This window comes from Chelonia mydas, chromosome 14 (assembly GCF_015237465.2).
Source record: "Chelonia mydas isolate rCheMyd1 chromosome 14, rCheMyd1.pri.v2, whole genome shotgun sequence".
NCBI lineage: Eukaryota > Metazoa > Chordata > Testudines > Cheloniidae > Chelonia > Chelonia mydas.
Window position 1 is genome coordinate 24615569 of NC_051254.2, and position 13023 is coordinate 24628591.

The following is a 13023-nucleotide window of genomic DNA, read 5'->3' on the forward strand; positions in this document are numbered from 1 at the left end:
ACAGAGAGGCAGAGCAGGTCTGATGTAACCTGGGATGCCAACAGTGTAGAGACAGTCAGTGCTGATGCCAACATTGTCAGTGTCAGACTCAACACATGCCCCATGCCCAGTACTGAGGTCGATGGTACAGTGTCCAACTGCTCTTGGTGTGGTACTGGGAAGTGGTTAGATGGGCCAACTCCATCCCACGAACCTGAAGAATCATGGTGCAAGTTAAAAGATGAAGAGGAATCTCTCAAGTCCTAGAATGGCCTCGTCTGTCTTGCAAGACCTCTTCTTCAGAGGACCAGAGGAAGGAGAATAATCCCCCTTCCTCTTAGGGGAAATATCAGACCTTGAGCCTGGAGCAACATCTTGAGTTGGGACTGGACGATCTGTGGAAGTCCACAGTGCCAAAGTGGATCTCATGTCCTGTTTCAGAAGGTATTGCTTGAGGTACAAATATCTTGCTACCTCTGTTTTCTTGAACCATTTACAGATGGAGCACCTTTCCATAATGTGCCCTTCACCAAGGCACAATAAACACTGAGTGTAGGGATCACTACTGGGGATAGCCACCCCATATGACAGATGGCGTTTAAAACTTGGTGAAGGCATCTCAGCAGGCTAAACCCTACTTAACTAACAAAAACTTAAGGGTGTCACTATAATTAACTATATACACCAGAATCACGGAAACTCTGGTGACAGAAAAAAGTGAGGTAAAATACCACACAGAATGTTTCAACTCAAGCAGCGGGTGGCGAGAAGGAACTGAGTAGAGTTGGGGTGGTACTGCCCTTACATAGCTAGAGGAGGGGCTACAGGACACAGGTACTGTGGGCACTGCTAAGAAAACCATAGTATCCGAGCTCCTTCCAAACGTGTATGGCTTTATCTTCATGACCCCCCTCTCAAATATGGAAGGATTATGGGATGCATGAGTAGTTCAAATATTCCCCTCCAATGTCTATTACTTTGTATTTATCAACATTTAGTGCCATGTGCCATCATGTTGCCCAGTCACCCTGATTGGCTGGGTGCTTTCGAAGTTCCTCACTTGTCTAACCTAAATCATGTTGTGCCATCTGCCAATTTTGCCACTTCCCTGCTCCCTCTCTTTTCCAGACAAGAACTAATCTGAGTACAGAACTTTGTGGCTGCCATTGTTAACTTTTTGCCAGGATGAAAATTGACCATTTATCCCTACTCTTTGTTTCCTATCTCTTAGCCAGTTTCCGACCTATGACAACACTTTGCCACTTTGCTTCTCACTTCAAGGACTACTTAGTTTCTTTTAGTAGCCTCATGGAAGGGACCTTGTCAAAGGCCTTTTGAAAGCCAACATGAAGGAGTTCTCCTTATTTTCTACCAGATTCATATGCTCAAAAAAATGAGAAAACAAGACTGATATTTGAAGAAGCAGTGAAATACAACTGTTTTGGGGGCACCTACCACACTTCACCACTGTTGTGTCCCTAGAAAGAGTTAATTACATGTGCACATTTTTCAGGGCTTTCTAGGAGCAGGGAACTGGGGATGGCAAGTAAAAGATGCAAGGTGTACCTGAGAGTCATCTGTTTTAAAACCAGAAGGGATCCCTCTGATCAACTTCTCTGGCCTGCAAGACACAGGCCAGAGGATTTCACCCAATGATTCTTGCAGCAGAGGCAATGTTAATGGCTCTTTTCTAGAGATGTGCTGGTGTCACATTAGTTATTATTATTAACTATTCCGTGTATTATGGTAGTGCCTAGAGACCTCAGGTGAGACTGAAGCCTCATTGTGCTAAGTGCTGTACAAATATATGCTGAGAAATGGTCCCTGTCTGGAAGAGTTTATAGTCTTGGTAGACAAGAGAGATGCGGTGTGGGGGAAAGAGATACAACAGAGTGATAGTCTGAAAGTGCTGTTCCATGATCTCTGTTGTCAATTTTGGGGTGGGGCATTGTTTATTTACATTGTATTTTATAGTAGATGTTCAATGTGTTCTAGGGCCAGAGTGGGAGAGAAAGGAAGACAGGAAAAGATTAGCTAAAGGAAGAAAAGGAAGAGCGGTAAGGGGATTGGGGATGAATGAAAGGGAAGACGATGGCAGGCATGAGGGTACACAGAGAGATACTGAAGTCAGCTGAATGGCAGGGGTTAGGATTGGGGTTGAAATTGGCAGGTACTCAACAGAGGGGGAACAATATTCAGAGTATAAGCTAGCCAGCTGTCTGATGAGTCTGAAGGTCCCTGATGAAACTGCTTCTGCAACTGTAAGTGGCAGCTTGAGTCTCTGGCTCTCTCCATCCTCAAGGATTTTTTTTCTTTCCTTGATCCCATATCTTCGGTGGGGAGATGGGCCTGCCTGGCAGAGTTCTGGGCCTAAGGGGTGGTGGAGGTAGCCCCAGCAAGGCCTCCTATTTCCTGTTTCCCCCACCCTAGAGCTGCAGCACCTACCACAGCCTAGAGTTCAGATCTGGAACTGAATCCGAATCCCAACCTCCAAGGAGTTTGAGGCTGCTGGGGCTCGGGGTTCCAGTTTGGTTCTTTATGAAAATAGGGTTGAATGGCAAAGTCCCTATCTCGATCTGACCTTCCCCAGAGTTTGGGACGGAGAGCTCTGGCCTGACCCAGTTGTGACAGTGCTATGGGACACAGCTTACGCTGCAGGGCAGCGCTGACAATCTGACCAGGAACTAAGTCTCTCCGCTGAGCAGTGCTAAGCAGTCAGATGAGGAGAGGCAGGGAAGGCAAACAGGCGTCAGAAGTCTCACCCCACGCACAGCCTTGGTCCAAAGGTATGACTAGAGGGGTCCTCTCCCAGTTTGGAGCACTGAAGAAGCCAAAATGGCAAGCCGGAGACACGGATTGGAGGTGGTGGGGGTGACACCATCTCTACTCTTTTCAGCTGCACCCAGCGATGAGAAGGTCCTGGGGACATGAGCTGATCAGCGCTGTCATTGCTTTGCTGGGGCTCTCCTGAAAGAGAGCGATCTCTTCTTTATTGATGGAGAGGTACACTGGACATTAGTGGTCAATACATGTGCGCCCTCAGGGGAGTGTATCCCACAGTTCTGCTACACTCTGCTGCAATGTAAACACCACATGCTGAGAGAGGTCCCGATCGGTCCTTGGGGAGAAGCATACGGCATACACCACACGTGGCTTACACTGCTTGTGGAACGCACACTGAAAAGGGCCGAGTGTGTGTAACATGTAATAAGAAGTGCTCTGCAGCCTTTAGATTTCATACAGCTTTGGTCTAGGAGCTCATTTTTATTTAATTCAATACATGACCCTATCTTAGTGAAGCAACAGTGTATGAAAATGGAAAGACACTCAAGAAAGAATTAAATTAACTTGATCACAAAGTGAGGGAAATGGCATTTTGGCTAATGGATGGGGACTGTGGTTAAATTGGGAATCACTAGCATTTGAACTCTTCCTGGCATCAAATTGTCAGGATCTGCTAATGGCAGATGCTAATGCGGGGAGTTTATTTCTCTGGGATTAGGCTCGTGAATATTGTTTGCTGATTGTGATGGCTACTTTCCTAGCCTGAGGTTCTGAAGTAGGAGCAGAGAGTTTAGCTCAAAGGTCAAATGTGGCCCAAAGCATCATAAAATTCAGCTCCTGGGTGCTCCTGTCCTGCAATGGGAGGCTCTTTGCTTCTGGAGAGTCTTCCTGTGCAGAGGAGACCCTCGGGAGGCCAAGTTAGCCACCTGAATAGCTGCTTTGCACTAGGGGGAATTGAAAAAAGCTGCCTTAATGAAGCTGAAGGTGTGGCCCCTGCCTTTTGGCTGCTCTTTGCATCTGAGGCTGGGTTTGTCTGGAGACAGATCCACAATGGAAGTTTGTATAGAGGGAGCCCATTCTCCCAGAGGGACTGTGTTAGTGAGGGGCTAAAGGTAGTGCTGTGCATATGCTGCTGTGCTGCAGAATGGATCCAGACGGAGTTAGCTTTGGAGAAGGCAGGTGGGAAGAAAGGGGTGAGCTGGAGAGACAGGCTGCCCAAAGCAATGCTCTTGATGTATATATTTTACCTCAACATGGTCTAGTGTTTCTAATTGCTCTCTCTTGAGACCATAATTATTACTATTCTTCTGTAATAGTGCCCACTATGTAACAGGTGATTCCCAAACAGAGAGAGGTCAGGCTAAGGGGAATCACAACAGACAGAATTTAGACAGGAATCCATTTTGTAATAAGAACCCCACAGGCCTTGCATGCTGAGCCTGCAGTGTGGCAATAGGACTGTTCTCTCCCACCCTTTTCTCCCCATTGCCCAGGGCAATGTGATGGACAGTTAGTCATCTAGCGAAGGCCTTCAGGAGTACAGCCACTGACAGATACTGGGACAGCTTCCTTTCAAGGCCAGCCAGAGAGAACAGCTGTTGGATCACCCAGGGGCCAGCACAGGACTACTCCCTACTCTGGGGTTACCGGTCCAGTCTCAAATGATGGATTGACCACTAGGTCTAGATCCATTTTAAAATTAAATGTCACCTCTTCACGCATGAACAGAAAAACGGAGATGAGGGAGAATGCGGGAAAGATGCTCTCAGTGTGACTTTGGTGATAGATTATGTGGACCCCCGTGTGTGTATAACACAAATGGACCAGAGCCACCCATTTCCCCTATTCCTGTGCCCTAGCGTGCTGATTTGGGGGCACTGTCTGTACAACCTAGGAGTTCTGGTTGACGTTATGAAGTTATTCTAAAGTTATCAAGAAATTGCTGAATCATTGAAAGCATCTGTGTATGTATGCAGCACTGTGGACAGGACCTGCAGCAGGTACACACCCGACTGAGGACAACAAGGAGTGCTTAGCTTTAATGACTGTGCTTTGACCACACAATAATTATGCTAGCGATAACTGCACGCTAAGAGCAACCAGCTTTACCCTACCTCTCAGAGGGCAGCAGTGGAAAACGCAGAACAAAGAAAGTCAGGTCCTGGTAGGGGATATAGAAATACATAGAGCCACACAGAAGGAGCTTGGGGTGTGACACACAGAATGTCTGGACAGGAGTAAGGAAGACCATGGACCAAGGTCAGAGGGGACAAGCTAAGGGGAGAAGACTCCATGTTTCAGCACACACATTTCAGCTCTGCAGCCAAAGGATCTGGATGACCCCAATTATCCTGACCCCAGTCCAAACAGTGCTCTGGCGTGATGAGGAAACTGAGGCAGGAAAATGTATGTAGGGTTTACTAATTTGTCTGCTCTGTATTCTGTTGTGATTTATCTGTTAAGCGAAAGACTGAATAAGGTGTTAGACTCTGTGCAAAGTGCATCTGTGCATTATCTGCTTCACAACTGCCATCTGGCCCTCTGAGAGGGTTAAACTGTAATCCAGAAGACTCTCACCTTCGGTGGCATTCTGGAAGAGGGTGTCATTAAGGCTACTGCGGTATCTTGAGGGTCAGCACTGGTCCTGGGGGGCTCAAGCAAGTGGGCTGAGGAGTTCATTGCCATGAAGGGGTAGCAGACTGTAAGTCACTGCCCAGGAAATGTGCTGGAAAGGCCAAGGGAGGAAACATTGCTGCAGCCTTCTGAGAACCAAGGGAGCTTAAAACACCCAGGGGCACAGCAGCTGAGTCCCCTCACAGCAGTCTAAAAAGCTAATGCAGTCTTAGGATGCATTAACAAGGTATTTCCAGCAGAGACAGGGAAGTGTTAGTACCATCACACAAGGCACTGATGAGACCTTATCTGGAATAGTGTGTGCAGCGCTGGTCTCCCATGTTTAAGAAAGATGAATTCAAACTGGAACAGGTGCAGATAAGGGCTGCTAGGATGATCCAAGGAGGAGACTGAAAGATCTTGGCTTGTTCAGTCAAACCAAAAGAAGGCTGAGGGGAGATATGACTGTTCTCTGTAAAAACATCAGAGAGATAAATACCAGTGAGGAAGAGGAGTTATTTAAGTTAAGTACCAATATGGACACAAGAACATATGGATATAAACTGGCCATCAACAAGTTTAGGCTTCAAATTAGATGCAGGTTTCTAACTATCAGAGGAGTGAAGTTCTGGAGCAGCCTTCCAAGGGCAGTAGTGGGAGCAAAAAAACTAACTGGCTTCAAGACTGAGCTTGGTAAGTTTATGGAGGGAATGGTATGATGGGACTGCCTATGATGGCATGTAGCCGATCTGTGACTGCTAGCAGCAAATATCCCCCAATAGCCTTTGATTGGACACTGGATGGGGAGGTCTCTGAGTTACTACAGAGAATTCTTTCCCAGGTGTCTGCCTGGTGAGTCTTGCCCACACGCTCGGGGCCTAACTGATCACCATATTTGGAGTCAGGAAGGAATTTTCTCCTTGGTCAGATTGGCAGAAACCCTGGGGGATTTTCGTCTTCCTCTGCAGTGTGGGGCACGGGTCACTTGCAGGTTTAAACTGGTGTAAATAGTGGATTCTCTGTAACTTGAAGTCTTTACATTAGGATTTGAGGACTTCAGTGACTCAGCCAGAGGTTATGGGTCTATTACAGGAGTGGGTGGGTGAGGTTCTGGGGCCTGCAGTGTGCAGGAGGTCAGATTAGATGATCACGGTGGTTCCTTCTGGCACTAGAGTCTATGAGTCTAGTGAGTGGCCAAGGGGGGCAATTCAGCTGCAACCTGTGATGCCTCGTGATGATTAATTTTGTATTTTCTCTGTCAGGGCTGCACCGAGAATCCAGCCCTGCCCCAGGCCTGGACAGACTCCTGGGAGCGGGACAGGAACAGACCCTGCATAGGCACAGCTGAGATGTGGGACAGGCACAGACCCTGCATAGGCACAGCTGAGGTGTGACAGGCAGGGAGTTCATCTGCATGAGGCTCCCTTCCCCCGGGCAGCTGCACCAGCCCCTGCTGCAGGGCTTGCCTGCCAGCAGGAGGCTGGGCTAACTTGGCTTCTCTGTTGCACACTGTGAAATCCACGTTTTCTCACATCAGATGTTCACAGTGTTGTGGCCACTGGGTCCTTAGCACCCATTTCAGGGAGCTCCATGACCAAGGACAAGCTATACAAATGCTCCATCCAGCTGCAAAGCCCACCCCATCTCACCCTGTCTGGCCAGGCCTGTTTGGAGTGAGAACCTGACCCCCATCATTAATGTGCCTCTGCCATTAGACTGGGGGGGACGTGCTGCGTTCCCTGAATACTAATTATTTAGCTCTGAGTCCTATGGTGTAGGAGAAAGCAGCCGGTGTTCATCTCCCCCAGCTCTGAGAAACGTAGCCTGTGTACATAAACAAATGGGAAGTGCGCATTACTTGCTGCCCAAGCTCATTATTTTCTTACAAGATGATGTCAGGAGCCCCCACTGAAAAGGGCTGCATGGCTGATGACAATGATTTCTACATGGATCTAAAGTGAAGCTTGAGAACAGGATGCGCGGTTTGACTTTAATCAGGGCAGGAGGCACCGGTGACACTTGGGAATTCTGAAAAGGAAAATTGTTGTCTCATTAAGGGCCGCTACAGATCTTCACAAAACAGGAAATGACAGAACTTGCTTTTCCCCCTATGCACAGGACTCCAAAGAATATTTTAAATTCCTGTTTGCTTCTTTCAGGTTCCTGGGCATTTGTAGAGGTACATCAGAGGTGGGGAAGGAATCTAGTGTTCGTATTTGTGTTTATTTAAAGCTATTGGGGTTGGGGGGGAGGGGTTGTCACAGAGAGGCAAAGCAGACAGGTTGTATACTCAAAAGAAATGCAATAACAGCAGCTTCACACCCTTCTCCTATCTCAGCTTGTTAATGCTTTCTCAGCGAAGGAAAGAATGTTACAGTGAGAAGTCTGACTGTAAGATCTCGCTATGGAACAATCCTGAGCAAAGCATCCACTGCTGCCTGCTGGCAGAACTGCCGGGGCCACAAATGGAAATCGGTAACTCATATACAGCTAAGTTAGAGCCCATCGGGACGTCTGTGTCAGAAAATGCTGATTCATCAGACCTGAAACTGCTTGGGCGAAGGGCCAGTCTGATGACTTTCTTGTTTCAATATTTTTTGAAAATGACATTTGGAAATTGTCAAAATGTAGCATTTCCATATTTTTAAATGAAAAACTCTGTTTTTCCCTCCTATAGTCTCCATGGCATCCCATGCAACCATAGTCCGACTAGGCTCATACACAACCAACCCACAGCTAGTTGAGACAGAGGGGTGCACTTAGAATAGTTGGTGGCTGCTGTATCTCACACACTGCTTGATGGTACCTGGAAGTAAACAGGAAGCTTTTTAATGGTATAATTTAGAAGGCTTAATCCCACCCGAAACTGATGGGTATGTGTACAACTGGACCAGGATGTAGATAGTCATGCCTAGTGGTCAGAGCAGGTGTAAAGTCTAGTGGGTGGAGCAGGCATCCAGCTTAGGGAATGAAGCCGAAGATCAGCACCAGAGTCAACTGCCAGTTACCAGAGCCGGGGTCAAGCCAGAGTCACAACCAGGAATCAAAGCCGAGGGTCAGAGCCTGGGTCAGGTACCAAATGCCAGAGCCAAAGGTCAAGCAAGAGTCAGGGTCAGAAGTTGGAGGCCGGGGTCGGAGCCAGGCCTGGTCACTGAGGATTGGAGGTGAGGCATAAGGGTAGGAGGAGAGGCAAGGTTCAAGCAAGGAGCAGGAACACAGTGGGAACAGGAGGGAAGCAGGTATGAGGCAGGAGCCAGGAGCGGAGCAGGAATCAGGAACAGAGCTGGGTGCAGGAGGCAGGCGGCATAAGCAGGGTCCGATGCCGCCACAACAGGAAATCAACTTGTTGCTCGGACAAACTTTCTGTTCCTTTTTCTGGCAATCCTCCAAACAGAGCTCCCGTGGGTGGCACTTTGGCTAGGGCTATAACCCTAATAGCTTCTCAGCCCACTCAATTTAAGTGGCCATTGAATGGAGGCCAGGATGTGGCAGCTGTCTAGGGGCTCCCAGGCCTGGGCTCAAGACCCGGGACATCACAGTATGTACTTGGCATGGTTAGGCCGTGCCTCTGCTGCTGCCACCCTCTGTGCACAGAGCAGGTAAAGCATGGGCAGATGCAGCACAAACTTCCCGCAAAGGAATCCCCAAAGGCTACTCCACGACAGCGAAGGAATCCCCAAAAGCTACTTCAAAGCAAAAGCAAAGCTTTCGACACGGTCTCCCACAGTATTCTTGCCAGCAAGTTAAAGAAGAATGGGCTGGATGAATGGACTGTAAGGTGGATAAAAAGCTGGCTAGATCACCGGACTCAACGGGTAGTGATCAATGGCTCCATGTCTAGTTGGCAGCCGGTATCAAGTGGAGTGCCCCAAGGGTCAGTCCTGGGGCTGGTTTTGTTCAATATCTTCATTAGTGATCTGGAGGATGGTATGGATTACACCCTAAGCAAGTTTGCAGATGACACCGAAATGGGAGGAGTGGTAGATACGCTGGAGGGTAGGGATAGGATACAGAGGGACCTAGACAAATTAGAGGATTGGGCCAAAAGAAATTTGATGAGGTTCAAAAAGGACAAGTGCAGAGTCCTGCAGGGTTCCAAAGAGGATGGATCTAGACTGTTCTCAGTGGTAGCAGATGACAGAACAAGGAGTAATGGTCTCAAGTTGCAGTGAGGTAGGTTTAGGTTGGATATTAGGAAAAACTTTTTCACTAGAAGGGTGGTGAAGCACTGGAATGCGTTACCTAGGGAGGTGGTGGAATCTCCTTCCTTAGAGGTTTTTAAGGTCAGGCTTGACAAAGCCCTGGCTGGGATGATTTAGCTGGGGATTGGTCCTGCTTTGAGCAGGGGGTTGGACTAGATGACCTCCTGAGGTCCCTTCCAACCCTGATATTCTATGATTCATGCCCATTTCACTGTTGGCCTTGCTGCTGAGACTGCCCACACAGCAAGCTGTAGATGTGGCTGATAGCATGTGGACATCAGGCCACTCTTGGGATAGCGTGGGAAGCTCAGTTCCCACAGGCCACCCCTCATCTGCCATCTGATAGAAATTTGCAGTGCTGTAGCCATAGTTTGAAAGCTTGTCTCTCACCGTCAGAAGTTGGTCCAATAAAAGTTATTACCTTGCCCACCATGTCTCTCTATTCAATAGAATTCACTTCCAGTGTTCCTATTTATTTGGTCAATTTTGTAACAGGTGACTCAGAGGTGTTATTTTTAAAGTTACCTTACCTGAAGGATAACCCAGTGACCCTCCTTTGCAGCCATGTCTAGAGCTTCCTCTGCTACTACCTCTTGACCTTGTCCAAGGGAGACATTGTGGAAATTCCTGTTGTTAAATGTGTAACCAAGTTTCTTCCCTATTAGGAGAAAGGAAAATTTTCAGCACTCTTTACCAGAACAGCTCATGAAGCATTGCTGATCTCAAACAGTAATAACAAGGCAGAGCTCATGCTTATCAAAACTCCTTCACAAAACAGCTACCGCATTTCTTATAATTATTATCTTATTTCTAATGCACTCCTTGCCTAGGCATTGAAAACAGCATTGGCTGCTTCCTAATTATTTCCAATTGCAGCATGACATCAACACAGAGGTACAGGGCCACAAAGTGCCTTTGTTTAAAGAACATTATTCCCCCATAACCTTGTGTGGAGACGCATGTTTAAATTATATGAAATTAAAGTCATTTCCATCTGATTAAACAGGCTTTAAACCAGATGTCATTCAGTGGTGAAATTCACCCTGCCAATCCACACCGTAGTTGGCAAGGTATTTAGAAATACATTCACTCTGGAAAAGGAAACTGAGATGCCTTTAAATATTGGAAATGGTTGGCTGAAATCTGTTCTGGTGCCTTGTGCCCTTAGGTCATTTCCTTCTCTAGTTCCCTCATAACAGCCAGTCCTTCTGGGGCACTGCTCAGGAGGAAGGACTCCTGCTATCTACTGGCTGTGTTCTTGTACCACACACAGGTGGTTCCACTCCCCCATCTCAAGAGAATATATCTCAAGAAATATACTTCCTAAAAGAGCGCTAGCCACTAAATCCCACAACAGTTTGCATTCAATACCAATGTGGCTTAGATCAAACCAAAGAACTAACTACTGGCAATTTACAGGAGAGAAAGCAGAATTCATCACAGTGAACTCCTGACATGGAGGAGACATAACATCCCTTCGAACTCCACTACCCTCACACTGAAGAATCATATTGTTTACTTTGTCCCTCACATGGTAGAAATCCCAGTAGGCTTCCCAGCAGCCAAAGCTGGATCTCTGTTTCTACCCAAACTGTCAAAGCTGGCTGTGGGAGTGATTCTCGCTGACTGTGGTGCAAAGTTTACAACATCTGTGACAGAGATGGCAATTTCCTGCAGTATCTTTGGGAGCGCTCACTGCATTAAGTTTCTGTATCATTGTGGGTCAAGGATTGTATGTAAGCCCATGGAGCAGAGTGACCACAACTCCTGCAGGAACTAAGCATCATGGGAGGTGATTAGGCAGATTTACACACCTCCAGAGAAGTACCCCCACATAGAAAGGTTCACATGTACTAGTTCAAACTGCATTCTCTGGAGACCAACAAACAAAGAAAGGACTTTTGGATAAATAGCCTGAATTTAAATTAACTCAGGGCCTGCTTTCAGATCCAGCAAATGGACAGGACCTTCTGTCCAAGGAGGGGTCCAGTTCTTCCTGGGAAGGGTTGGAAGGACTTTAGCTTATTGAATCCCTGTATGCGTGTCCTCTGGCAAGCTTTTAGTGTGTGTATAGGGACTTTTATTGTGTTTAATATATTTTCTCTGTAATGCTTTCACCTCAAGAATAAATGTGCTTGCTTACAAAAAGCTGTATGGGAACCTGTAACTGCTGCCAATTACAGCTGTTCATAGCCGGCAGGGAGAGAAGAGCAGACATACTGGCCTGGTTAGACAGTCTGGCTTGCTGGAGATATCACAATGCAGGCATGGAACTGTGCAGCCTGGAAAAACCTCTGTCAGGAAGGAGAGAGACATGGGTCTCCACCCACAAGAGGGGATGGCTGGGGCTGGGAGCCGGGAACCTGAAAGGGTTGCCCTTGGTGGACCACAGGTGCAGTTGCCCTTAACTGTGTCTAGTCCATTAGCTTTTGGATTACCACATTTTCTGTTTTGGAGTTAGTCAGGTCAGAAAAGTATAATTTCCTCCTCCCTGCTGTCAGGCACATGACATATGATAGCAATAACTTATACCCAAGGCCCTGCAGGGTATGGTTATTTCAGGCCCTGATGGGGCCTGTGGTTATTTCTATAGGCTGGGGAGCTACAGAGAGGAAGGATGGTCTAATGGTTAGCATGCTAGCCTATGAGTGGAGAGACTTGGGTTCAAGTTCCTGCTCTGCCATAGGCTTTCTGTGTGACCTGAGGGAAATCTATGTCTCACATAGACAGGAACACCATGGGAGTTAGGCGCCTAGGCACTGTTGGAAATCTCACAAGGCACCAATCTGCACCTTTAGGCACGAAAAACACTTTACAGATGGGGAAGTGCAGCCCAGAGAGACTCAGGGCCAGATTTTTACCAGCTCTGCCCTACCCCACAGGGAAACTTAGGGTTGTGAGGCGCTGTACTAATGGGGACCTGAGTAGTCCACTGGGATTATCCTGCACAGAACACAAGCCATCAGGAAGGCATTCAGTTACCTTCATATTTGTCCAGGGACCCTTGTTACTTCTAAAACATGCACACATGGAGCCCTAGTGGCTGGTGGTGTGGAAAGGCACCACCTTGGAGCATTTCCTGGAGGCTCTGTGCCAGGTCCGTCTGCTGTAGCAAGGGGGACCGGGACACTGCACTACTCTGTGATAGGAGGCAACATGTGCTCTTACCCCAACAGGATCAGCTCTGATCGAGGGAGAATGGCCAGTCCATGGCGCTGACCCTGGGGAATCTAGTGCCAATGGGACGAAATCTACACTATGCAGGGCTGCAAGGTGCCAGGACCCCTGCCAAAGCTGGGCACAGTTGAACCCATATTCTGCTGGTGATTGGTGAGTTCAAACTGCTATATTGTTAAAGCAATTCTGTTCCCTTTCCAGTGGACATGGACCTGGGGGTGGCGGGGGCTGGATCACTATGGTCAAGAGGTTGGCAAATGGCTCCATT

The 13023-nt window shown here is 47.6% G+C and overlaps 1 protein-coding gene across 5 annotated transcripts in view; it reads right to left on the bottom strand.

Annotated features, from left to right (window-relative positions):
* The window catches only part of DNAH9 (dynein axonemal heavy chain 9), a 379511-nt gene that overhangs the window by 37942 nt on the left and 328546 nt on the right, over nucleotides 1-13023 (bottom strand). For all 5 annotated transcript variants that reach the window (XM_037913877.2, XM_043527698.1, XM_043527699.1 and 2 more), the window contains one exon: nucleotides 10109-10236. In XM_037913877.2, coding sequence (XP_037769805.1) covers nucleotides 10109-10236 — 128 coding nt within the window. The remainder of the gene's footprint in view (nucleotides 1-10108; nucleotides 10237-13023) is intronic.